General features: G+C 45.2%; 2 protein-coding genes across 3 annotated transcripts; one reads left to right on the top strand and one right to left on the bottom strand.

Annotated features, from left to right (window-relative positions):
- Positions 1-443: 443 nt before the first annotated feature.
- Sec61b (SEC61 translocon subunit beta) lies at positions 444-9,243 on the bottom strand. Its single transcript, XM_006973676.4, has 4 exons — positions 9,111-9,243; positions 8,853-8,950; positions 4,086-4,187; positions 444-704 (listed from the first exon to the last, which is right to left on the bottom strand). Exons 1-4 carry the CDS (start codon positions 9,111-9,113, stop codon positions 617-619), a joined length of 291 nt encoding a protein of 96 aa, XP_006973738.1. The 5' UTR covers positions 9,114-9,243; the 3' UTR covers positions 444-616.
- A 202-nt stretch (positions 9,244-9,445) lies between these two features.
- Alg2 (ALG2 alpha-1,3/1,6-mannosyltransferase) lies at positions 9,446-14,807 on the top strand. 2 transcript variants are annotated; one of them, XM_006973677.4, is made up of 2 exons: positions 9,446-9,911; positions 12,156-14,807. In XM_006973677.4, the coding sequence occupies exons 1-2, from the start codon at positions 9,564-9,566 to the stop codon at positions 13,053-13,055; spliced, it is 1,248 nt and encodes a 415-aa protein (XP_006973739.1). In that variant the 5' UTR covers positions 9,446-9,563; the 3' UTR covers positions 13,056-14,807. The 2 variants fall into 2 exon arrangements, with proteins under 2 accessions (XP_006973739.1, XP_042127089.1); XM_042271155.2 differs by having other exon boundaries at positions 9,567-9,911; positions 12,229-14,758.
- The last annotated feature ends 11,983 nt before the right edge of the window (positions 14,808-26,790 follow it).

Genomic DNA, 26,790 nt, shown 5'->3' with positions numbered 1-26,790 from the left:
CTGTACTCCTGCTCAAGGGGTGGAGACAGGAGGATGGCAAGTCCCAAGACAGTCTGGGCTACATAGCAAGACCCCATCTCACAAAAGTGAAAAACAAAACAAAAGAACAGAATGAGCAGATACCTCAGCCAAGATTTTTGGTTTCTGATTTGACTCTTACCCTCGGTACCAGCTGCCTTCACACGCAGATCCGCCTGATGGGAATCCAAGGCACACTTCTTGAAAACCAAGTACCCAAAATGACAATCACCAGGACAGAAATACCTTGGGAAAAACATGCCAAGGCCAATTAGAGCATCTTGGATTTGAATGAGTACATGGTTGCATGAGGAACTGTCAATCCCGCAAAGAATGAGCTCTAGAAGAAAGGCTGTCTACCTTCTCACTGGCAAACCTGAAGGCAGACACTGAGGGCCCTAGCAGTAAAGCAACCAATCTCCATATAAATCAGCTCCAAAGTTTATTAGACATAGAAAAAATTGTTTCTCAAAGTCAATTCTTGTTAAGTTCTCTGTAAAATAATACACGTGAACAGAAAATCACTACACTTTTGGTCCAAGATACGTTGGTTGGTTTTTTTCCTTCTTCTTCAGATGACAGATGGATGCAGGCAAATCTATGAGCGCGTGTACTTGCCCCAAATGTGCAACATAAATACAGAAGCGATGAACAGAAGACTCATCACCAACACTGGAACAGGGCCACTAGAAGGAGAAGAGAAGGCATGCTTACTTCAGGAACAAGGTAGCTTAACAGAAGACTGCTTGAGGTTTTACAAAGTGGGGACATTGTTTATGTCACCCACAGGGGTTCCCAAAACTGTTACTGTGGACAAGTGACTGTGGTGATGACACTCATTTGAAGGAGGTGTGGAAACAGCAAATTACACACAAACAAACCCATCTGATGCCCTGGAGATCATCTCTCAGATACTCTAATTTTGTGTACGTAATATGTTCTACTGTTCTCAAACTCTTATAGGCAAATGATCCATTTACAAAGCTTCTCAAATTAGCATGTATTGAAACAACATTCTCTAACTACAATGTATGAGACATACGTATGAATTATCACATTATATAATTTACAAAACGCTTTTAAATCTGATCCCATTTAACCTGTACAAATTCATAACAAAAGTAAGACAGTATTAATCTCATTTTCTACATAAGGAAACCTGAGGCTCAGAGGGATTCTTGCTAAAAAGGCATCCAGAACAGAAAAGAGAGGTCTGAACTTGGCCTCGCTGACTGCACCCATCAGGCTCATTTGACCTCCTGTTAGTTCTCTTTTTGCTTGTTTTGTTAAGAGAAGGTCTCTCTATGTAGACCTGGCTGTCCCAATACTCACAATGAAACCAGGCTGTCCTTGAACTCACAGAGATCCGTCTGTCTCTGCCTCCCTAGAACTAGGATTAAAGGTGTGCACCACCACCGTCCAGTAAATTTCTAATCTTAACACCACATTCCAGGCAGTGTACACTGTTGACTTGTATTATGAGCTTAGTGTAGAAAGGGAATAGTATGAAATTTTATTTGTACTGAAATGTGATTTTATTTGTATTTTAATAAATAAAGTTGCCTGGGGGTCAGAGCTAATAGCAAGCCATCACAGAAGCTGGGCTGTGGTGGTGCACGCCTTTAATCCCAGCTCTTGGGAGGCAGAGCTAGGCGGATCTCTGTGTGTTCAAGGATACAGCCAGCATGGAGACACACGCCTTTAATCTCAATACCGACCACAGAAGACCTGGAGGTCTGTACAGACAGGCAGTTACAAGGTGGTCATGTGGTTGGATTTACAATCAATGAGAAGGCAGAACAGAAAGTGTATATAAAGACAAACACACAGGAAGTAGCTCTCTTGGCTGAAGAGGATAACTGCAGAGTGAAGGGTAAGACTCTTAGCTCTGACCTCTTGGGCTTTCATCTTTGCATTGGTTCTGTGTTTCTTATTGAATAAGATGGTTACTTCTATAGAATAGATTTCCCTCACTGTCCTTCCTTAAATCAAATGCTTTTCCTATAGAGAACTGGCTTACATGTTTCTTCATGGGAGGACCTCTGACTGTACACAACTGTAAACATTGCCCACACCAGGTTTGAGGAATTCAATACATCTCACTTCACCTCCCAGATAAAACTGTGGAGCAGACAGCATAGATTTCAGAAAAGGCATCAAGGCACTATCAGGACCCAGGGTGAAGGAGCAGTAGTACCAGACTGGATAATAAACAAGGTAGAGATCAAGGTCTCTGCTACATCAGTCTAAAGTTTGTACAACTAAAGAGTAAGCAAATTTACAAGGCTATGCAAGGGAGCACCACCACACTACACTTGAACTTCCTCCCTGACTGCCAGGCACCACTGGGGACATCAGCCAGAGCACAGAGCTGAGGATCCAGCCCTCGAGGGCTAGTGTGGATGCCTGTCACTCACAAGCTTGCCTGTGGCCCACTCCTTACCTCCAAGTCTGTCTCCCATCTGTAAGAAGGTTAGTATGGAATCCACCTTTGAGTTACAGACACACACAGGCAGATTCACAGCCGTCTCTCAGGAAATACTATTATCAACCTGAATATCTTACTAAATCCCCAGAATGAGCCCAAAACGAGCTCAGGTGTTGGCTGATGGTAGATTTGTAGGTATAATTCTCAACTGTGTCCTTTCACCAAAGCACATTTCTCTGCTATGACTGGGACACTGCTTATGAAACTTCAAAAGACAATTTCTACCAGTTCTGGGAGGGCCTGAGCAGCACCACTGAAGGACTCGCAGGGAAGCATGAGCCAGACTTGTTCAAACAAGGGTTTCCCAGCTTTCTGAGAAATTTAAAATGAGTTCCAGGGCCACCAGGAAGAGGAAGGGAGTACAAGGCTCCTCCTCCAACACTAAGAAAATCACCTCTAACAATCATCGAAGGCTGTCAGAATACCACCAGCTCACAAAACCTCAGCCGAAGAACTGCTTCCCAAATACATGCTCCCTAAATACAGTCTTACAAGTTGCCAACACACTTGGGGGATGAGGGAGACAAGGCCAGCTAGGCATGGTCACAGGCATCTGTAATCCCAGTGCTCAGGAGGCTAAGGCAGAAAGATGCTAAATTCCAGATTAGCCTAGCTACACAGTAGGACCCAGCCCCAAAAAGAAAAAAAAAAAATGTATCAGGAAAAAATTCAACAGATTAATTAAAGAAAATCCCACAGATTGTGGGGAAATCTTCATAAGCTAAATCTATAAGCCAAGTCGATTAAACTATGTGCATTTTTGTCTCTTTTTTTACCAGACAGGCAGTAAGGGAAGGTGTGGGCCTCCTGTCATTTGTCTGAGTACCTCACTGCCTGAGATTCCTCATCTGCAAAATGGCTCAGCTCCTACCTCAGGGCTGCTGGTCAGATCAAAACAGAAAAGATACTAAGTTTTCCTCAAAACAGCAAATGCTTCACAAAGGAGATTTGCTGTTGTTATTATTATTATTCCTTATCCACGGGGTTTACTCAGGAAACAGCAGAAAAGGGTGTTATGGTACCAGACACCCTGGCCTAAGAGGTAAGTACAGGATAGAAGTTGCCTGGACAGTCAGTTCTCATCAGCCCCTGAGTCTTCCCAAGGCTAAGCTTGGAAAGTGATGCAGTCACCCTCCTGGGTCTGCTGGCCACCCTCCCACAGCAAGGAAGCCAAGGAACTTTGGGTAACACAACATAATGGAAAATTTCCATTAGGCTGTAGTAACATCAGCTTCCACCTCAGGGCAACTTTGAAAAATCACCCAATTCCCATTCAAATGGCTCCTTCCACTTCTCAGTGTGGGGCAGGAGGGCCAAATGAAGAGAGATCTCCTCTAATTAAGCAGCTTCCCCCCTCCAGTTCTCTGCACCCATCATTTACCCTGACACAGCCAGAGGCTCTTCTCTTTCTTTCAGTCCCTCCCAGAAGGTGTCACTCGGCATCCTCATCTGCCTGATCAGCTGACGAACAGGAAGGCAGCCCCAGCCCAGCTGGCACAAACGCAGCTGCCATGTCAGAGCAGCTCCCACACACTCAGTCGCCGGGACAGACACCCCACACGGCTGCTCCACGACTTACACTTTGAGCCCCGGGGAGTCCTCTGTGTAGAATCGCCACATGCCCCCAGTCCCTGCAGAGGTGGTGCGGCCTGCACTCCGCGTCCCACAGCTGGCATTTTTTCTGAAAGGGATAAAAATATCATTACTAGCCTTTTAATAACATATGCGTATGGTATACAGGCTTTTAAAAAAGCAACCTGTACGAAGGAAAACCTTACTGGAATAAACTCAAACCCTGCCTTTGCCTCTCTGATCTTCTGCTCTATGGCCTGAGTACTACCTGTCATGGCCAATGTGCCACCGATAAGCAATGGCTAAGCTGGTGTGTGAACCCAGTTCTGGCCCCAGAGCCCATCTGCTGCCTGCAACATCCAGCCTTCGCAATGGACGGTGCGCCTCAGTTTGTCTTCATAGAACTGTCTGTGAAACTAAGTAATAAACCCCTATTAATAATAAATAATAATAAATGCCCTTAATCTGTAACTTCATTTTGAAAAGACTAAAAGATGGCTTAAAATAACTTAAAAGACTTAAAATAACTGTGTTGGCTGCAAAAAGTAAGAAAAGGCAATAAATTTTAATTATATCAAGGTCCTCCAAACAGAGAATGCACATGATAAATGAGTACTTTGAAATGTACTTGAGCTATTTTGATATACTGGCCATCGGTCCTGGAGAAGGGCAGGATGTGAAAAGCAGAAAATATGTAACTAGACCTTGTCCTTTTCAAAAGGATGGAGCTGGTGCATGGAGCCATCATGGCAGACAGAACAGACAAAAGACATGGACACTCAGGCCCAGGCCCCGACTCCTAGCAACTATCCTCCTGGGAGCAGGGGGCATTGTCCAGCCCTGTGCTAAGGTGGCAAAGCATGGGCCCGGGCAGCAAGTGGCAAGAAGAGAATCCGAAAGAAATCCTTTCAGCCATTTATCATTATTCCAAAAGTGTCGGGGGTGAGAAAAGAACGGAGAATGAACGCCCTGCCCCACCAAATCCCAATACTCCCTCCCTTAAAACCTCACTCCTGTGTGCGGGCTGCTGACTCTCAATCAGTCCGAAAGCTACCTCACCCCAACATGGTCTTGGCAGGACATTCTGAATGCAGAAATCCTGTCTACAGCTAAAGGAGCTCACCCTACCGCGTGAGTGGAATAGAGCCTTGGTTCCAGTCTGGCTTTAATTGTGCCCATGACCGAACTCTGAAGGCAGTCAGTACCAATGATGTGGGTCTACTCTGCTGGAGAATGACATTTCAGATACGTTAGTTATGGGCTACCGTAGCCTGGAAACAGACAAATCTGTGTATGACTGCTTCTGTAGGAACACTGACCGAAAATATCAAACAGGATGTACAGGGTTTGCAGAGTAACTCATGCTTAGAAAGCTTCTCCAAGCAGGCATGGCTCCATCTGGGGGGTGGCGACCTGGACTCTCCATCTCTAACAAGGGAGTTGAGCCCAAAGATAACCCCAGTGTCCTCAAGGGAAGTTACCCCCCTAGCCACAACCACAACCACACACTTGCCACGATCTGCACAACCCCTGAATACAGCTGTCTTCAAAGCTGGAATTACTGATCCCTAGAGGAATCAGTAGGGATCTGTTGTTGATGTTGTTGTTGTTTTTACTTCCGCTGCTGGCAATGGGGCAGAGAAGAAGATCTGAAAACCAGGGTCCACAGAGGTAGCAAACTGCACTCACCATGCCCCTCATTACCTCATCTGGGAAACTACTGAGGTGCCTAGCAGAGCCCACCCTAATGGCTTCTCTTCAGTGGAGGCTGCACCTTCCTGCTGCACTTGAACAAAGCGCTCTTCACCCCAATCTGTGCATGCTTTGCTCTACTGCTCTGGCTGCTGGCACTTGTGGAGCAACCCCGGCTCACTGACCTATCGTACACTGACTGCTCCTTTTGTCTAGACAGCCTGCCCTCCCTAGTCCCCAGTGTCACTAGCTCCCTCACGGGTCTCTATTCATGTGCCATTCACCCTGAACATCCCATCCAAACTATCCACCCGCACTCTCTCCTCACCTCCCCCAGCTTCCTTCAGTTATTGCCTCTATCACTTGAAATTACATGACCTATTTATTTGGTTATTTATGGCCTCCCTCATTGGGAAAAAGCTCACAGAACGCAGACAAGCCCTGGCTATCTTTTTTACAAGTACATTCTCCAAGGTAAAGCAAGGCTTGATATGTGACAGACTTCTAGTTATTATTTGAAGACTGTCTTCATTTCCCTAATTATCCCACCGTCTTAGTATCTCTAATCTCCATTACTTCTGCAGGAACACTTCTTACTTTGTGCTCTCTAAAGTGTCATCGCTCCTGCTCATCCTTGTAGCAGCTTCACTTTCCACTGTCGTATGCAGACCAAGGACTCCAACTCCAGCTTAACCCTAAATCTTACACACTTCTTCTCTGAGGATTACTACTACTCTTACTTCATTCAGAGAGAGATACAAAATGCCCACTACATAGTCCAAAGCATCACTAACTATAAACTTCAACTTCTTCTCAAAGAATGGACATATTCTTAGACAGCCAACAGCGATTACAATTATCTAACCAGAAACAAGTCTCTAGAATGAATTTTGTAGTCTCTCCATACATATAGCCACAGACTGCCTAATTTCACTGGTCCCACAATACTAGATCCTAAAAGACACCATCCATGTCTATAACCTTAAAAATCACTTATGCACTGATTGCCTCATTTTTACTTATCACACTTCGACAATTCGATAAACAGGTGCCTTCTGGTTCCTTAAAAACTCTCATATGGCCAAACTTCCCTATTAATTCCTCTTGAACAAAAAACTTATCCCCAAAGAACTATCCATACCTACAAGACTAGCACAAAGAGTCTCTGAAGCCCCAGCTGGCACCCGAGGCCCCAGGCCATACAACCCACATTGGAAGCCAGTACACTTCCTTTGGGTATCTTAGTGACGGAACACTTGCAGTCAGTCATTCAGAATCATCTCATCGTTTCGGACAGTTCTATCACAACTTCCTTCTCTGAGCCGCAATCTGCTGCGCACGTGTTCAAATCAACTAGTCTAAACTGACTGCGTAGATTTAGATTCCCCTACACAGTCAACAAGAAAGTCCTTCCTGTCGTTTTTTGTTGTAGTTTGTGCTGTGTTGTGTGTGTGGTACTAGAGAGCAAGTCCAGGGCCTTGCACATGCTAGGCAAGCTCTCCACTACTGAGCTATACACACTGTGTCCCCAAGCCTTCCTCTCCACATTTTGTTGTTGTTGTTTTGTTTGTTGAGACAGGGTTTCTCTGTGTAGCTTTGAGCCTTTCCTGGATATCGCTCTGTGGACAAGGCGAACTTTGTCGAACTCACAAAGATCCGCCTGCCTCTGCCTCCCGAGTGCTGGCATTAAAGGCGTGCACCACCACTGCCCGGCCCCTCTTCACATTCTTAAGGACAGTTTTAAAGTACTCCTTCAAGTTTTCAAGGTCTACTCCTCTCTAGAAAAATGCCTTTCTAGGTGTTCCAAAATGACAACAATAGGGTTGACTTGATTCCTTCAGTTAACATTTGCTATGGCATGATTTAAGACAGGAACTGGGGACTTGGGCAGATTCTCTGTCAAAGCAGAGGAGTCGAACATGTAAACAAATAGTTTTATACTATTAATACGAGAATCCTAGCACCTGGGAGGTGAAGACAGGATGGTTATGAGTTCAAGCCTGAGCTACGTGACACTGTCTAAAAAGACACTAAATAAACAGTTGAGAAGAGAGCAGACCTAATGAGGCTATGGAGCTCAGAAAATATTAGTAAGTTCAGAACTGCTGGATCACAGGAGAGAGGAAGGAGAGCCCCAGGGTTCCTCCACAGGCTCCTCTTTTAACATGCTGGCACCAGAAATTTTTAGAGAACCCAAGAGGAAGAGTAACAGCAGGCTGGAGGATGGACAGTGGTGGAAATGCAAAGTACAAGAGGTTGAGGGCTAAGCTGGATCGACAGAAATGGAGGAAGAGAAGTAACAAGAAGGTCTTCCATTGAAGCCTGGCATATGACTGGATAGAGAAGACAAGAAATACTAAAAAAAAAAAAAAAAAACCTGGAGTTCCTGGTTTTCTGTAAATAAGTGTACAGCAGTGACATTTAAAAATAAGGAGACCCTGAAACTGGAGAAATGGCTCAGAGTTAAGTGTACTTGTTGCTCCTGCAAAGGACCCCAAATCGGTCCCCAGCACTCACATGGTGGCTCACAGTCATTCATAACTGCAGTTCCAGATGATCTGATGTGCTCTTCTGACCTCCAATGGCACCAGGCAAGAACAAGATGTACATATACACACATGTGCATACAACACACACACACACACACACACACACACACACACACACACACACACACACACATCCAAAAAGAAAAACACAGAAACAACTGGGAATGAGGAACTAGGTGACAGGTTGTTGTGTAAAGCAAATTTTGTTAAAGTGAGTGTGTATTGGAGCTCCTGATGAAAGTCTGAAAGGTAAAGCCCCAGAGGCACCAGCCTTACACCATCGCCTTTCCCAAAGTTGTTAGCGACCCTAGTCTAATTTAACTTCCCTTTAACTAAAGTGGTGCGTGCAATTCATCAAGGAGAGGAAAACGACGCCTCTCAAGGAAAAGGGCCTTGAACTACTGGATGGCCACGTCAGCTCGGGCTCACCAGCCCCTGTCAATCTTCCCATCCCGGAACTTTATCCCGCAGTGTGAATTCCTGGGACCCTGACCTCTGCCACCCTGCAGCGGGGCCGCCCCCGGGACCCTTACCTCTGCCGGACCGTGGATCCCGCCGCCCGCGCGGCCACCGCTTTGCTGGGAGAGCGCCCTGAGGAGCCCACGTTGGTGCCACTGGGCGTCGGACCGGGCTGCAGAGAGAAGCAAGACTGTGAGCATCGCCGGCCCTTGTCAGACCCCCCCCCCGACCCCGCACCCACCCGGGAAGCTGGGAAAAGCAGGGAGGTTCCGGAAAGGGAGGGAGACCAAGGCAAGGGCCAGCTCGCTGTGAAGAAGCGGGGAACCGCTCACCATGCTGATACCGGAGAGCAGCGGGCACAGGAAGCGCAGAAGAGGAAAGTCGGGAAGTTGCCGAGCACTCGGAGCACTAGCGGAGACAGACTCTGGCACCGCCCCCAGCCGGCTGGCAGGGTCTTCGCAGGCTCTGGACGCCTGAGCTGTCCAAGGATATGCCTGTAAAAACTGCCTGAGAACAAATGGGCCGTATGGCAAAGTCCAGGCCTTTAGCTTCTTCCATTTGGCCTCAGCGTCTTTCACATGGACCAATATCACCAAATAAAAAGCCTCAGACACGTTCACGAGAGAAATTTAGTCAGGCATTTTCTTAGCACCCACAAGTTTGCCGCTGATGTGGCCTAAAGTGACGCACGCGTAACAGGGCTGGGTCGGCGATCAGTGGCTCGCCGGGCCAGGGGCGGAGATTGCAGAAGCTCGCGCGAAGGGAGCAGGCGCGGCTGGTCTGCCATGGCCGAAAACCTGTGCCGAGCCCGGGCCCGGGTGTACCCCCCATCGGTGCTGTTCCTGCACCCGGACATGGGCGTGGGCGGTGCCGAACGGCTCGTGCTGGACGCGGCGCTGGCGCTGCAGGATTGCGGGTGTGATGTGAAGATATGGACCGCGCACTACAACCCGAACCACTGCTTCTTGGAGACCCGCGAGCTCTCGGTGCACTGCGCCGGGGACTGGCTGCCCCGCAGCCTGGGCTGGGGCGGCCGCGGCGCCGCCATCTGCGCCTACGTGCGCATGGTGTTTCTGGCGCTCTACGTGCTGTTTCTCTCCGGCGAGGAATTCGACGTGGTGGTGTGCGACCAGGTGAGGCGGCCCCCGAGGCTTGGCCGAGGGAGGGGCCTCTGTTCTGGGTTCTTTGGAACTGTCCAGCAGGAGTCCCCAGGGAGGGAACGGTCTCCCGTTTTAGTATGGCTCCTTTAAAGTGGCCGATCGCAGGAACAACGCCCCCCGCATCCCCTTTCGTGGAAGGCCCTTGAGATAGGGCTCGTGTGCCTGCATTTTAAATGCTTCATCCTGGGACTGAGGTAGTTGGGCCCAGGGGTTCGTTCCAAGGAACGCTGGCATTGAAAGTCACCTGCTGTCACTCCTTGTATCCAACTCCGTTTGTTCTCCGTTATTCTTACCGTTTCTGCTTCCAGGTCCCATCCACCCCACCCTCTCCAGTCTTCCTAATCCCTCCACTCCAGTACTTAGCAGTGACATGGATTAAAATCAAGCTAAACATATCATGCCCCCATTAGAACATAGCATTGTCCCCATTGGTCTAGGAGAAAAGTCCCGGTTTATTTTGTTAGGCCCTGCTAAGTGGCCCCAGGCAGGCCTCCCAGGTGCTGGGTTTACAGTGTAAGCCACCTTGCTGGATTGAAGTCCAAGTTTTTGGTAAATAGCATTCAATCCAGTCTGCCCTGTAGCTATACTAGACTTGTTTCCAGGGTGTTTTTTACAACTCAGGGTCTGGGAGATGAGTGGGTATATTTTGTGTCTATACAGGCGTCTGAGCTTGGGTGTGAAAACCATCAATGTCGGGTATCTGTCTTAGTCAGTTGCCGCCTGAACATCTGAATCAGAATCTCTCATTTGAACCTGAAACTGAAAGATTGAGCTAGACTTTCGGGCAAGTATGCATAAAACCCTGGGTTTATATGGGCAGTTGGAATCAAACTTAGGTCCCCACCTAGAGCCAACTCCTCGGCCCCACAGTTGTTTGTTTTTTTTTTTTTTAATTGAGAAGTAACATTTACTCAGGAATAAAAGTTCAAATATGAAGTATAATGTAAAAGTCCCCTGTGCCCCTCCTTGAGGAGGGAACCACTGTCAAGTTTCTTTGCATCCTTCCAGAACCGATGTGTGGCTGCTTGTAGCATACATGTCTGTCTCTAGCTACATCTTACTTGTACAGAATTGTAATTCAATTCACCTGCTGTTGGACACTTTGCTTTTGTTCTGCAAAAAATTGAGACCTCCATCCTTATTGGTATTCAAGGTCCACATCAGTCTCTTAAGTGGCTGGAAAGTCCCCTTTATTCAAATATACCATAAATGTTTCCATCTTCTCTAAAGGACACTAACATTACCACCAGTTTTTGTTTTGTTTTGTTGTGTGTGTGTGTGTATGTGTGTGTCTGTGTGTGTGTGTGACTACATGTGGCATTCTCACACTTCACTAGATGTGATATCCTCATACTAATTTCATTTCTTACACATGTCCTCTGAGGAAACTCCGAGGGGGGGGAGTTGTGGGTTGTAGTAAATGTAAATGTTATTGTAAATGTCAGTAGCAGTTTCCAAATTTGCCTTTCAAAGGTGTCACTTTATTCTCCCACAGTCTGTACTATAGACTACCCCATGCTCTTATCCACACTTTATTCTCACAGTCTGTACTATAGACTACCCCATGCTCTATCCACACTTTATTCTCTCACAGTCTGGACTATAGACTACCCCATGCTCTTATCCACACTTTATTCTCTCACAGTCTGGACTATAGACTACCCCATGCTCTATCCACACTTTATTCTCCCACAGTCTGTACTATAGACTACCTCATGCTCTTATCCACACTTTATTCTCCCAGTCTGTACTATAGACTACCCCATGCTCTATCCACACTTTATTCTCCCAGTCTGTACTATAGACTACCCCATGCTCTATCCACACTTTATTCTCCCAGTCTGTACTATAGACTACCCCATGCTCTATCCACACTTTATTCTCTCACAGTCTGTACTATAGACTACCCCATGCTCTTATCCACACTTTATTCTCCCAGTCTGTACTATAGACTACCCCATGCTCTTATCCACAGTGGATGCTACCAGCCATTGTTCTCTAACCAGACCTACAGGTGGAGATAGCCACAGTTACTCTGGGGTTTCCTTACTTATGATCCTGAGTTGCACTGAAGCATCCTGAGGAAACTGTGTCTTCATGGTTAATGTAGACATTTACCCAGCTCCTATGAATCCATAATACCAGGCAGCTGGGCTATAACCAAGAAAAGACTGTGGCCAGTCACTCACCTACTGTTGTTGGTTTTCCCTTGGTTAGGTGTCCGCCTGTATCCCAGTGTTCAAACTGGCCAGACGGCGGAAGAAGGTCCTGTTCTACTGTCACTTCCCAGATCTGCTGCTTTCCAAGAGAAATTCGACTCTGAAGCGCTTCTACAGGGCCCCCATTGACTGGATCGAGGAATACACCACAGGTATGGCAGACCGCATCTTGGTCAACAGCCAGTACACAGCTTCTGTCTTTAAGGAAACCTTCAAGAGCCTGTCTCACGTAAATCCTGATATCCTGTACCCGTCTCTGAACATCGGCAGCTATGACTTGGCTGTTCCTGAGAAGATAGATGACCTAGTTCCCAAGGGGAAACAGTTCCTGTTCCTCTCTATCAACCGATTTGAAAGGAAGAAAAATCTGCCGTTGGCACTGAGCGCCCTCGTCCAGCTTCGTGGACGTCTGACATCTCAAGACTGGGAGAAGGTTCATCTGTTCATGGGTGGTGGTTATGACGATAGAATCCTGGAGAACGTGGAGCACTATAAGGAGTTGAAGAAAATAGTCCAGCAGTCAAACCTTGAGCGCCATGTGACCTTCCTGCCGTCCTTCTCAGACAGACTGAAGATCTCACTCCTCCACGGTTGCTTGTGTGTGCTTTACACCCCGAGCAATGAGCACTTTGGCATCGTCCCTCTGGAGGCCATGTATATGCAGTGCCCAGTCATCGCTGTTAATTCAGGTGGGCCCTTGGAGACTGTCGTCCACAAGGTCACCGGGTTTCTGTGTGAGCCGGACCCAGTGCACTTCTCAGAAGCAATGGAGAAGTTCATCCACAAACCATCCTTAAAAGTTATGATGGGCCTGGCTGGAAAAGCCAGGGTGGCAGAGAAGTTTTCTGCCGACGTATTTGCAGAGCAGCTCTACCAGTATGTCACCAGACTTGTGTAGTCAGGGGGGGCCTCTGTGGTGTAGGGTCTGTATGCTGCATGCACTGCAGTCCTTCTCATGGGTTGTAGAAGCACTTGTGAACCTGAAAGCAGGAGCTGGAATCTAGTGCTAGTGAGATCCTTTTTTTCCTTAAGTAGACTTGAGTCTTGAATGTGAGCCCCCTGTCCACCACACCTACCTGTTGTTTTCTGAAACTATCCTTAGTGCTGTAATCATTCCAAATCTCATCAGTGTTGTTGAAAGAATGCTAGCAATCTGCTGCTAGCAGACTATTTTAATTCTATTTTTCTGGATTATTGTTCCTTTATATATAAAGGTTTAATCATCCAGTGCCTTAATTGGCTTTAATAGTTGAGGTCTTACCATTGTCACAGCCAATTGATTTGACTTCAGAGTGTAATGGGAACGGGGCTCTTTCGGTTCCCACACTCAGTTCACTTAGAAGAGTGTTCTCTATTAGCTGCTAGGAAGTTTTTGTTTGAATTTTGCCTGGCTCCATAACAAGAGCACTCAGTATTATTTATTGGGGTTTTTTTTTTTTGGGGGGGGGGTGTTTTGTTTTGTTTTGTACTGCAACTGGACAATAAAAGATGTTTGACCTGGGAAGAGAATAAAACATTAGGTCTGGGCCTCCATGCTGTGATTTCATCTTGTTAAGTAACTAAACCCGAAATCAGAAAACTAGGGTAAACTAGACAGTTGACATGAAGAAGGAATAGCATCATACATGTGTGGGCTTACTGTGTCAGACATTACCCATGTTTGGACTTACTTCTTTGAGCCTATGGCAAGACAGTGTGTCATGGCAGGAACTCATGGTAGAGGAAGCAACCAGGAAGCAAAGAGATAGAAAGGGCCTGATATCACCTCTAGAGAATGCCCTCGATTACCTAATTTCCTTCCACTAGCCCTATTTACTAAGAGTTTTCTCACCTCTCAGTAGCAACATGGGCTAGGAAACCTTTGGGGGATGTATTAGTCAGGGTTCTCTAGAGTAACAGCACTTACAGAATGAATTGCTCTCTGGACATATAGAAAGGGAATTTATTGGAATGATTTACAGACTGCAGTCCCGCTAATCCAACGATGGCCTGTCCGTGAACAGAAAGCCAAGCATTCAGTATCTTGGGCCATGAGGCTGGATGTCTCTGCTGGTCTTCGGTGTATACTGGAATCCCAAAGAAATAGACTCCAATGCCAATGAAGAAATGGACCTACTAGCAAGGCAAGGACAAGCAGGCAAAGAGCAAAAGCTTCCTTCTTCCAAGCCCTTATGTAGGCTTCCAGCAGAAGGCATGGCCCAGACTGGAGGTGTGTCTTCCTGCCTCAAGAAGGAAGATCTGCCTACTTCAAATTAAGCAAAAATCCTTCACAGATGTGCCCTCTGTTTTTGGATTTTAGTTAATTCCAGATGTAGACAAGTTGACAACCAAGAATGGCCATCAGAGGGGACATTCAGCATCTAAACTGTACCAAGCATCATATTTCAGACGTCATAATGTCACTGAGTGTCACTTGGTGTTTGTGTCATATATTCTCTCCCAAGTTTAGCATGCCAGTGTTCCCTGTCTTTAAATGCCGTTGTGAAGCTTGCTTGACCTACTTGCCTCTCAGTCCATATCCCTGTGACACTGCCCAGTCGTAATGGTTCATTGTTTACCTGTTGCTTGTAAGTACAAATATTAAAGCAATTTTCAATTTGCCTTTAATGTTAAACTTACCTGTAAGAATATAATAAATACCAATAGTCAAGTGGTCCATTTTATAATTGAGAGCAACAGAGCCGAACAGCCTGCCTAACCTAAAGAAAAATCTATCTCTGCACACCCCTCAGCTTCATCTGTGAAGTGAGGTGATTGTCCTGCTGTCTTCTCTGGAAGGGTGGTTGTGGTTGTGGCAGATTTCAATAGACACGGTGGCTGCAGCCACTGCCTTGTGTGGAGGTTGAAAAGGACAGGAGCTTTCATGTGGGCTCAGGCCACACTGTGAGACCACTGTGTTGGGGTTCCTTAGAGATTCAGTTTTAGTTTAAATCTGTATCTCAGGAGTATTTTTTTTTTGAAGGTTCACCAAAGTCATTTAATCTGTCAGTTTCTCATTCATTTTTATGTCTTAATAATATTCTATTGTATGAATAAGCCACATTTTATTTCTCTCCAGTATTTGATAGCTATTTGAGTTGTTTTAACTTTTTTACTATTAGCAACACACTGCTGTAAACTTTCATGTACATGTTTCATAGGTGTACATTTTCAGTAGTTTGAGGATATATTCCTAAGGGTAGAATTGTTGAGTAACAGAGTAACAATGTTTTGCATTTTGACCAACCACCAAACTGTTTTGCCAAAGTGGCACACCATTTTACAATCTCACCAAATCCTTGTTTTTAAGGCTCTGATTTTTGTACAAAAGCCTTCAATCATTCTGTCAGACCAAACCAGGAAAAGTAAGCTATAGTTCAGAGCTGTTCTATTCCATTTACTATGCAAAGCCATTCTTGGCATTTGCAACTCTCAGCCCTTTTGAGTATTCTTGCAGTGTTCACCTTTTCCTCCACCACTTTTTTTTTCTTCTTTTTTTCTGGTTTATTTCTATCTATTACAAATGTATAAAATATCCTCCATCAACGCTGCTGTTAGCAGCAGAACCTTGAGAAATATACCTTTGGTTTGCCTCAGAAAAGGAACACATATTGCACTGTAAAGTTTATAAAATTGGCGCAAAACATTGTGATAATGTTACAATACCAGTTTTAAGAGTTCAGTGACTAATGGGGAGCCGATGGGATACATGCAGAACTGTGAAAGCGATCTCACTTAGCCAGCTGTACACGTAGACTGTAAATCTACATTCAGATCATTTCTGAAATAAGACTATCATCTCAGTTTATCTGTTGAGGTCAACCAGGAAACCCTAGAATATACCTTGATTTTTGCAAAAAACAAAATAGGGGGAGGGGTTTCTTCAGCATTTCAGTCCACGAGTAACAGTATCCTAACAGGCAAAGTGTTCTCTCACTGTCAACATAGAATGAACTGCTGCTGGAGGTCAACTTGGGTTTTAATTTGCATTAGCACTTACATGCATAGTAGTCCAAGTTGTTGACCACATGACTTTAAAAATTAACTCTAAAAAAATAAAATGGCCCTTCTTGGAAGACTAAAGAAAGACATCCAGCCACAGTTGTAAAAAGTCTCATCAAAACAATATACCCTTTTATGAATTACGCCTCAATTAAAAAAAAAAAAGTAGCCCCAAATAAGAAGCAGCTCTGAAAAAGAAAATATAACTTAAGATATTTGAAAAAAACAAGGTGAATACAGGTTCAAAAATAATTAAGATACATTTTGTTAAGGCTACCTAGAATTAGGCTTTAAAGAATTCTACCATTTCAAGTTTACCACTAGTTACTAGATACCTATTTACAAACAAGATGTTCACTTTTTTTGTTCCTTTATCAAGAGAAAAATCTACCTTCAGACTATGAGGGTGGTGATGGGGAGGGACTAGAAAACAAGATTCAAACAATCCCATGCAAATATCACATTTTTCAAATGGAAGAACTCCAAACTGCACTAGAAGTTCCAATCACTAAGACACTTTCCATTGAAATGATTTAAGTACAACTACATGGCACCAAGGTTTAAGCCTAATATAGGCCTGACAACCAAGTCCTTGTTTTCTGGAAGAAAGGCCTCAAAAGTCCTACTCAATTCCACATAACAATACTTCAAAGATCAATTAGGTTTTCCTTTCCTTAATATTTTTGTTTTTGACTTCTAATCTTAAAGACTAGATTCAAACTTAGCTCATTTCCCAGAAGGCATTGCCTCCCTTTGCTCTATGAAAGAGTCCACCAAGACCTCTTCCTCAAAACCATCTAGCCCCCAGCCTCCAGCCTGTGCTTGTGATGCATCTTTCTCAACATCCTGAAAAGGTAATGTAGGTAAAATATGCTCATAAACATTAAAACTAGTTGTTAGAAAGACGTAACTAGCTTTATAATTTAAGTTTTAAAACAAATACTTGCAGCTTGATCTGCACTGACAGTAATTGTCGAAGCCTAGAATTCAACATTTACAAATTCTCATTCACACACACAAAACACACTATTATCACACAACTTGTGTCTTGAGAGAATCTTCTGCTTTTTAAATCTTTGGCCTCCCAGTCAATCCCAAGTTCAACCAACTTTAACTAAAACTTCACTCAGAATTTCACCAAGCTTTTCACCCACACATTAATGCTTGTTGTATCTTTCATCAACTGTCAAAATCTGAAGCCTGCTCAAAGATCGCCAGGTAAAAGAAAATAAATGAAATACACAGAGGTTATTTCAAAACAGAACATGACCATCATCCAAAAAAAAAAAAAAAAAAAATGTCATGATTCCCGATTGGGATCATCTTTTGTTTCCCACGTTGGACTATTTCACACTCCGGCATTGGCCAAAGGACACGAGAGCTGGTTCTGGAGCATACAGTTTCTCACACAGGTGTCCCCAGAGGAACACCAGAGACAAAGTCACGTGAGGCCTCTCCCGTACAGAGACTGTCTCACAGGGGCAGCGAGGGAGGACACCCACTAGTTTGTGGAGATCCCTGAGAGAGTATGATTCTTAAAATCTGGACTGTACATAATTCACATCAGACCTGTTCAGGTACTTACTGGAAGAAAGATGCAGCTGTTTGCCAGAACTCAGCACTCCACTCTAGATCTCTGCTGCCTTAGCCTCCGTCTCGGATTTCCGAGTTCTGGTAGTTACCTGGACCACTGAGGCATTGCCACAAGACTTCTCTTTTGAAACATCCTTTTTCTCTAGATATTAGGATAGCTACACCAGCTTGTTTCTTAGGTCCATTTGCTTGGAAAGCCTTTTCCCAGCCCTTTACTTGGAGGTAGTGTCTATCTTTGAAGTTAAGGTGTGTTTCTTGTATGCAGCAGATGGATGGGTTCTGTTTTCTTATCCATTCTGTTAGCCTATGTCTTTTTATAGGTGAGTTGAGACTATTGATATTGATGGATATTAATGACCAGTGATTGTTAATTCCTGATATTTTTTGTGGTTGTGTTGTGTTGTCCTGTGGTGTATGTTGGTGTGGGATTATCTATTGCTTGATTTTTCATGGATGTGTTTAGCTTCTTTGGGTTGAATTTTCCCTTCTAGTGCTTTCTGTAGGGCTGGGTTTGTAGACAGGTATTGATTAAATCTGGTTTTATCCTGGAATATTTTGTTTACTCTGCCTATGGTGATTAAGAGTTTTGCTGGGTATAATAGTCTGGGTTGTCATCCATGGTCTCTTAGTGTCTGCATGAGATTTGTCCATGATCTTCTAGCTTTCATAGTCTCTATTGAGTAGTCTGGTGTTATTCTGATGGGTTTACCTTTATATGTTACTTGGTCTTTTTCCTTTGCGGCTCTTAATATTTTTTCTTTGTTCTGTGTGTTTAGTGTTTTGATTATTATGTGGCGAGGGGACTTTTTTTTTGGATCCAGCCTATTCGGTGTTCTGTAAGCTTCTTGTATCTTCATAGGTATTTCTTTCTTTAGGTTAGGAAAGTTTTCTTCTATGATTTTGTTGAATATATTTTCTGTGCCTTTGAGTTGGTATTCTTCTCCTTCTTCTATCCCTATTATTCTTAGGTTTGGTCTTTTCATGGTGTCCCAAATTTCCTGGACGTTTTGTGTTACGACTTTTTTGTCTTTAGTGTTTTCTTTGACTGACAATCTATTTTCTCTATCGTGTCTTCAGTGTCAGAGATTCTCTGTTCCATCTCTTGCAATCGGTTGGTTATGCTTGTTTCTGTAGTTCCTGTTCGTTTTGTCAGGATTTCTATTTCCAGCATTCCCTCAGCATGTGTTTTCTTTATTGTCTCAAATTCATTTTTCAGATCTTGGAATGTTTCTTTCATCTAATTGCTTTTTCTTGGCTTGATTTGATTTCTTCCCATTTTTTGTTCGTTTTTTCTTCCATTTCTTTAAGGGAGTTTTTTATTTCCTCTTTAATGGAGTTTTTCATTTCCTCTTTAAGGGAAGTTTTTATTTCCTCTTTAAGAGAGTTTTTCATTTCCTCTTTAAGGAAGGTTTTTATTTCCTCTTTAAGGTAGTTTTTCATTTCCTCTTTAAGGAAAGTTTTTATTTCCTCATTGAGGGAATGTTTTATTTCTTCTTTAAGGGCCTCTATCATCTTCTTAAAGTCATTTTTAGGGTTGATCTCTTCTGTTTCTTCTGTCATGGTATGTTTAGGTCTTGCAGGTGTAGAATCACTAGGTTCTGATGTTGCCATATAGGTCTTTATGATGTTGCCTGTATTTTTGCGCTGGCGTCTACTCATCTTTTCCTCTGTGCGGTGCAGGTGGTTTCTGTGTCTGAGAGTGCCTCTCTTGTTCTAATTTTTAGTCTTGGTTTAGTAGGGGTTCTTGGTTAAATTGGTGCTATTGGGCTGTTTCTTCAGGGACAGCTGATTTCAGTCGGTGAATTATATACTTAAGATTCTGGTGATCTGGTTTAGTGGCTGGGTAGCGCCTTCTTCTGTGTTCCCAGGTCATGTTTTGTTCATTTGTCAACTCCTCAGCTGATCTTGTTTCTTCAGACTTCAAACTGTAGGCATCTGAATCCTCTCCCAGATGGGTTTCAGCTGAGCAGGGTAGTCTCACCAACACCTCCAAGTTGTTGGGTTTCACAGGATCAGCAGTTGGGCCCTGGATTGTCCCCAGACAGTGTGCCCAGACTCGCCCTGGTTCCGACCCACGAAGATAGCCTCTTCCCCAGGTGTTGGGGCTAGGGGTGTCCCCGTTCCAAACTGCGTCCGCCCCTCTCCGTCCCCGGGCCTGTCCACCCCTGTGGCCCACCTGCCTCCACTTGTCTCCGCCGCCGCCGGGCCTGTATGTCCTTGTCAGCTGCCGCTGGGTCTGTCTGCCTCTGGGCCGCCAACGGGCCTGTATGTCTCTGCCGGCTGGCACCGCGGGCCTACCTACCTCTGCCTGTCACTGCTGCCGGGCCCATCCACCTCTGCGGGCTGCCACCGGGCCTGTATGTCTCTGTCAGCTGCCGCTGGGCCTGTATGTCCCTGTCGGCTGCTGCCACTGGGCCCGTCCACCTCCGCAGGTCGCTGACCTGCTTCCGCCTGTCTCTGCCGCGTGGCCTGTCCACCTCTGTGGGCCGCCGCCGGGCCTGAATGTCTCTGTTGGCCGCCGCCGCCCGGCCCGTCCACCTCTGTCTGCTTGTCTCCGCCGCAGGGCCTGTCCACCTCTGTGGGCCGCCGCTGGGCCTGAATGTCTCCACCAGCTGCTGCCGGGCCTAAATGTCCCTGTCGGCTGCCGCCGGGCCTGTCTACCTCCGCGGGCCACTGCCACAGGCCTACCTGTGTCTGCTTGTCTCCGCCATCTTGAATCTTCCCCCTCGAGTATTTTTTTTTTTTTTTAACCAAGTGGCACAGTACCAAAAAGGAGCTTCACCAAAGAAGGCTGTCACAGCTGATTCAGTGGAATTTGATTTCCTTGGTGGTGTGAAAGTACCAGTAAAGTGGGTCTTCCCCATTTTGTGGTTTAGTTCATGTGTATTTTTGAATTACAGCCTTTTAGATAAACCTGGTGGCTCTGACCATTTGATTCAAGACTGGTGGAACTGGTCACATGGTCTGTGAATTGGTCACATGATGTGTGAATTGGTCACATGATCTGTGACAGCTGCTCACTCCAAGCACAAAAATCTATTGCTTCTTTGAGTGTTTAGTTTATCCTTCTAAAATGAACTCTGAGTTCCTGGGACTTGTCTTTCTTGTCCTGAGCCCCCGTGGGTAACAAGACTTCACAGGCCTGGAAGGGTGGCACAGTCCTGCCTGCTCTGAATGCCTTGGCTCTGGGCTTCTGGATAAACAGCAGAGAGTGGAGCTTTGCCTTCATGGTACTCAGAACATGCAAAATTGCATCAATAGGGAAATAGCATGGAGCACTACTAATTTGTGGCCTCATCAATAGTAACTCTACCGTTAGGGAGTCAGCCCTTCTCAGCATGCTCTCAGGGATGCACAGTAGACTCATTTAACCCTTGTATGAAGTCCACGGTTCCTTTGCAGATCAGTGTGGGTAAACCACTCGCTTCATCAAAGCCTGGAAAGGTGGGCAGAGCCTGAAAATTCTGATGCCCAAGCCCCACCCTACCCACTTCATCACCAAGCTCCAAGCTTGTCTGCCTCTCACCTCCCTCCACAGCACTGCTACTGTGCTTGCTCAGGCCCTCGGGCTCAGAATGGCTTCACTTTTTCTTTACCACTTGATGCTTGGTGATCTGAGGTTGATGTAATTCTCCCATCATCTCCACAAAGCCCAGACCAGGGAAAGCAATGACCAAGTGGGCACAGTTGAAAGGTGGGCGAGCCAGGATTCCTCAAGTTTGCTCCTCTTGAGATGCAGATATCACATGTCCCTTATATATATACACACACCCAACAGGGGTGAGGGAGAGCTTGTTCACAGAATGTACCAACTTGCTCAATGACAGGCTGCATTATTGCTGTTCTTCCTGCCTGGTAGTGTTCCCATGGCCCCTGAAGCTTTCCAGATGTCCTAAAAGTTCATAGATCTCACCCTGGGTTGTCCCGCGTGTCCTTCACAGGCAGTTAGGAGGCCCCTTCAGAGGTGGGAAGTCGGATACACAGCTGGGAAGCAGTGCACAGTAAGCGGAGCCTGGGTTTCGGCACAGCCCAGGACACGAGTTTCTCAGTTGTGTAGATGCCCATTCTGCAGTGCTTTGTCACCTCCTAACCTGCTGCTGGTGCCTGCTTGACTCCGCCTCTTCCTCATCAAACACCATTGCCTCCCTTACCTAGTCAGCCCTCTTGTCCTGAGTCCCAGCAGGTCTTCACACCTGTCACGAGCCGCCCCAAGACCTCCTTTCTGTGCATTTCCAGCTCCCAGAGCCTGACAGACACCCAACCTACTTTGCTCTTATGTCGCTGGCTAACGAGCCCAGAGGGAGCAAAGGACCTGTCTGAAGCCACTTAGAAGGACAGACAGCTGCAACCCTCCTTTGTCTTCTCTGTGGACCCCTCTCCCAACATCCGGTCTACCTGCATTCACTTAACCTCTTGCCACTCTGAACTTACTCCGTCATTCCTAACCCCAACCCAACCCCTGCAGCTCTGGGCCCCATGGAGTGCCACCATCTGGACACCAACACCTGCACATTTGGTAGGTGGAGGGTAAGGAGCCTCCCTAGTAACACGTGACTTTTCAAGCATTCAATATAGGATGGGAAGAGTAGAGGGAGGCGTTTGCCAAGCCAAATGGAGCCAAAGATGCTTGAGCCAGCAGCTCCCTGGGGATCTACAAGACCGGGGTCAGGGGGCGAAGAAGGTATACAGTGAAGGGGACCAGGCCAGGTATTTCTGTTTGTTTTATAGCTTGGTTGGTTGTTTTGCTTATTTAGTCTTAGTGGAAAAGCTAAGAGCCCTGATGTATTTCACAGTGTACACATGTACTGGACACATGCTGTCCTATAAATATATGGTTAACATGGGATAACTAAAAACTTTCTAAGCTAGGTTTAATGGCACATACCTTGAGTGCCAGCACTTAAAGGCTGAGAGAGAGAGAATGAGAGAGAAAATGGGCCCAAGAGATGAGTCTGTGGGTAAAAGTGCTTTCCACCAAGCTTGACATCCTGAGTTCAATCCCTGAGATCCCCATGGTAGAAAGAGAAATGACTCTCACAAATTGTCCTCTGACTTCCACACCCATAAACAATAAATGTTTAAAAAAAAAAGAAAAAATAAAAATTGAAACCGTTTTTACCTGGACTTAGTGATGTATGACTTTACTCCTAGCACTTGAGAGAAACAATGCCAGGTGGATTGCTGAGTTCCAGGCTAGCCCAGTCTACACAGTAAGTTCCAGGTCATCCAGTGTAATACAGTAAGACCCTTCCTAAAAGTATTTTTAAAGGATTTTTCCATTAGGGGAGGGGGCTTTTTAAAAAGAAACTAAAACAATCATGTTTACTTGCTTTTACAGCGTAGTACCAGACATTAATGTGTCCAACTAATACCCTGAAATGTACATTTACTCTTCATAATCTTATTGTTATATATTGAGATTGCTTCAACTTTTTGCTACTGTAAGCAGCCCAGTAAAATGATGACAGACTTAAATTCTAAAAGCAAATATTTAAAATTTTGAACAGCAAAATTAGAAGACAAAATCTGAAAAAAAAAATACATGAAAAGAAGATTACAACAACTGCCTGGCATCACGAATACTTGCAAGAATGCAGTTCTGAAAAACCAAAAATCAGCCAGGTATTGGCGGCGGCGCCGCACGCCTTTAATCCCAGCACTTGAGAGGCAGAGCCAGGTGGATCCCTGTGAGTTCGAGGCCAGCCTGGTCTACAGAGCAAAATCCAGGACAGCACTAAAACTACACAGAGAAACCCTGTCTCAAAAAAAAAAAAAAAAAAAAAAAAGAAAAGAAAAGAAAGAAACCAAAACAAACAAACAAAAAAAAAATAGTTACCATATTAACCAGCTCACAACTAGCCAAATTGTAGGTTTCCTTTGCATTCTGACTCCAGAAATCTGAGGACATTTCAGTTCAATAGAATAATGTCATGTGTGAGGTCCTGGGAGCCAGCCATCCTGTGGAATGTTGAGCAGTGTGATGCTTAATGCTTGCAAGTGGCTGGAATCTCAGCTCTAAACCAAAGAGAGGGCATTTCAGGAAGCTACTGGAATAGATCATACAGTTCAGTGAAAATTAGGCATATGCAGATGTGGTTGTTTAAATGAAAATGGCCCCATAGGGAGTGGCACTATTAGAAGGTGTGGCCTTTGAGGTTTCACATGCTCACACCAGCCCCAGGGTCACTCTCTCTTCCTGGTGCCTGCAGATCTGGATGTAGAACTCTCGGCTCCTTCTCCAGCACCATGTCTGCCTGCCTGACGCCAGTGCTTTCTGCCATAATGACAATGGACTAAACCTCTGAAATGTAAGCCAGCCCCAATTAAAGGCTTTCCTTTATAAGAGTTTCGGTGGCCATGGTGTCACTTCAAGCAATAAAATCCTAAGTAAGACTGCAGGAATGTAGCTAAGCTTGAGGTTCTAAGTGATCCAGGAATTTAATGCCGCAGGAGCACACTTTCTGTATTGTCTCGTAGCCTTTCATGGTAGACAACCTTCATGACAGGGAACATGGTCCCCAACAGCAGCCAACCATACTGGTTCCACCAGAAGGGAGGCAGCCCTCTCTCAGAAAAGATGTCAGTGAAGGACTTCTGGGCCACTCTTGGTTCAGGGAACTACCTTTGCTTCAGCAAAGAAAACCTAAAGGCAAGTGAGATATCCTCCAGGCTCAGCTCACCTAACCTGGAGTCCATCAGCTAAGACCAGGACCCAAGGCCACCTAAAAGCACAACTCGTCCATCTAGGAACAGAGCAAGGTAAATGGGAGGACAAGCAAGCCGTCCCCAGGAGAGCTAGGCAGACAGGGCAGGTGATCTCTCCAGTTCTCAGTGCTACAACCCTTAAAGACACCCCAAAGGGGCCCTGACAGCCATCCAGCACTTCCCACTTAACAATGTACCCATTGTTCCCGCAACCAGTCTTAACAATGGGTACTTAGGACCTATCATGTGCAGGAGACTGGAGAAAAAGATATTAACAGCTTCACACTCTTGGACTTCTATAATTCTACATCATTGACAGTTTTATTCATAGACCACACTTTGCTCACATTTGAAATCATACTTTACCCATATCTGGATTTTTTTGTAAGTTTTTATACATTTATTTTGTGTGGAGGACTACATGTACACATGCCATGGCACACATGTGGAAGTCAGAGGACAACTTGAGAGAATCGGTTCTCTCCTTCCACCATGTGGATTCGAGGCCTTGAAGTTGTGCTGTCAAGGCTGACTGATGCACCCCTCCAGCCCCACACCTTAGTTTTGGCATTTATTTTCAGTTGTTTTCCTTTTATTGAAAATAGATTCTTTTCTTATACACTATATTCTAATTAGTTCCCCCTCCCTCTTCTCCTCCCAGGTCCTTTCCACATCCCCTCTCTTCCAGATTTGCTCCCTCTCTGTCTCATTAATAAAGAACAGGCATCTAAGAGATAACAACCAAACATGACAAAATAAAATATAATAAGATGAATTAAAGACCACTGCATCAAGGCTGGATGAGACAACCCAACAGAAAGAAAAGATCCCCAAGAGCAGGCACAAGAGTCAGAGACCCACTCATTTATCACTCAAGAGTCCCATAAAAATACTAAGCCGAAAGCTGTAATATATACACAGAGGACCTGGTTTACATCCATGTAGGCCCTGTGCTTGCTGCATCAGTCTCTGTGAGCTCATGTGAGCTTTGCTTAGTTGATTCAGAGGGCTTTGTCCTCCTGGTATCCTCCATCCCTTCTGACTCTTAACACCCTTTCTGCCTCCTCTTCTGTGGGGATCCCTGACCTACCTTCTTGAGGAGAGATTTGATAGAGACATCCCATTTAGAGCTGAGTGGTCTAAGCTCTCTCTCTCTCTCTCTCTCTCTCTCTCTCTCTCTCTCTCTCTCTCTCTCTCTCCCCATGTAATGTCTGGCTGTACGTCTCTGCGTCTGTTCCCATCTGATACAGGAAGAAGATTATCTAATGATAACTGAATAAGGCATTGATCTACTAGTATAAAAGAATATCGAATATCATTAGGAGTCATTTTATTTGTACTTTTGTTTTATACCAGTAATGTTTGGTTTTTCCCTGTCTCTGAGATATCTAGTCTCTGGTTCTTGGTCACCCAAGCAGTGGTGGGTGTGGATTCCATCTCATGGAGTGGGCCTTAAGTCAAATCACACAATGGTTGGCTACTCCGACAAGTTCTGTTACCATTGCTCTAACATATCTTGCAGGGAGGACAGAGTTTAGGTCAAAGGTTTTATGGCTGGATAGGTGTTGACATTTCTCCTTTGGTAGCCTGTAGAGTGCCATCCTGCACCAAAGACACTATAATGTAGGAGTGAAGGCTCCATGTAGGCACCAGCTCAACTTCTCCATATTCAATGAGCTGTGTGGATGTTGTCATCAGCAATGGGACTCCACTGTAAATTTGCAGAGAGCAATCTTTTGTCTTAGCAACAGCCTAGATTGTTTGAGGATTTCCATAGGATTCCTTGGCCAAAATTCAATTGAGTGCAACCCAGTCCCACTACTTTTGGTGACAAGAAATGAACAGTTGGGACTCTGTATCCCCATTATTAGAGCTCATTAGGAATGCCTTCATATATTTTAGGAAGTTTCCACTTCACTATTTTCCAGTGTGTATCATCCTTCAAATGTCCCTCAATTCCAACTATCTCTCCATTTGTTCCATCCATCAACCCTATCTGCCCTCCCTTTCACCACATGATCCTCCTGTTCCCATCCCCATCTGTCCCAAGTCCACCCTTAAAATGGGTTGTATTTCCCCCTCTCAGGGATATCCACGTGTCCACTGAAGGGACTCTATCCCACTCGTACACGTGTCTCTGGCATGTGTCTCCCCCGTTCCCTCTGTCTTACTAAAAACCATCAGATTACATTACTAAAGCCATCCACCAAGGGCTGTTCCCTTATTTGGCCACTTCCTCCTCTTGAGGCTGACTACCAAAGTCCAGCAATCAGAAGCCCCCTTTGGTTCACCTAATTAACATGCCCAGTTAAAATTAAATACCTCATCCTAACATGGGGTTCCTCTTTACCTTT

Source organism: Peromyscus maniculatus, chromosome 2 (genome assembly GCF_049852395.1).
Source record: "Peromyscus maniculatus bairdii isolate BWxNUB_F1_BW_parent chromosome 2, HU_Pman_BW_mat_3.1, whole genome shotgun sequence".
Classification (NCBI taxonomy): Eukaryota; Metazoa; Chordata; class Mammalia; order Rodentia; family Cricetidae; genus Peromyscus; species Peromyscus maniculatus.
The sequence above is the reverse complement of the archived record's forward strand: the minus strand, read 5'-3'. Positions and strand labels throughout refer to the sequence as shown.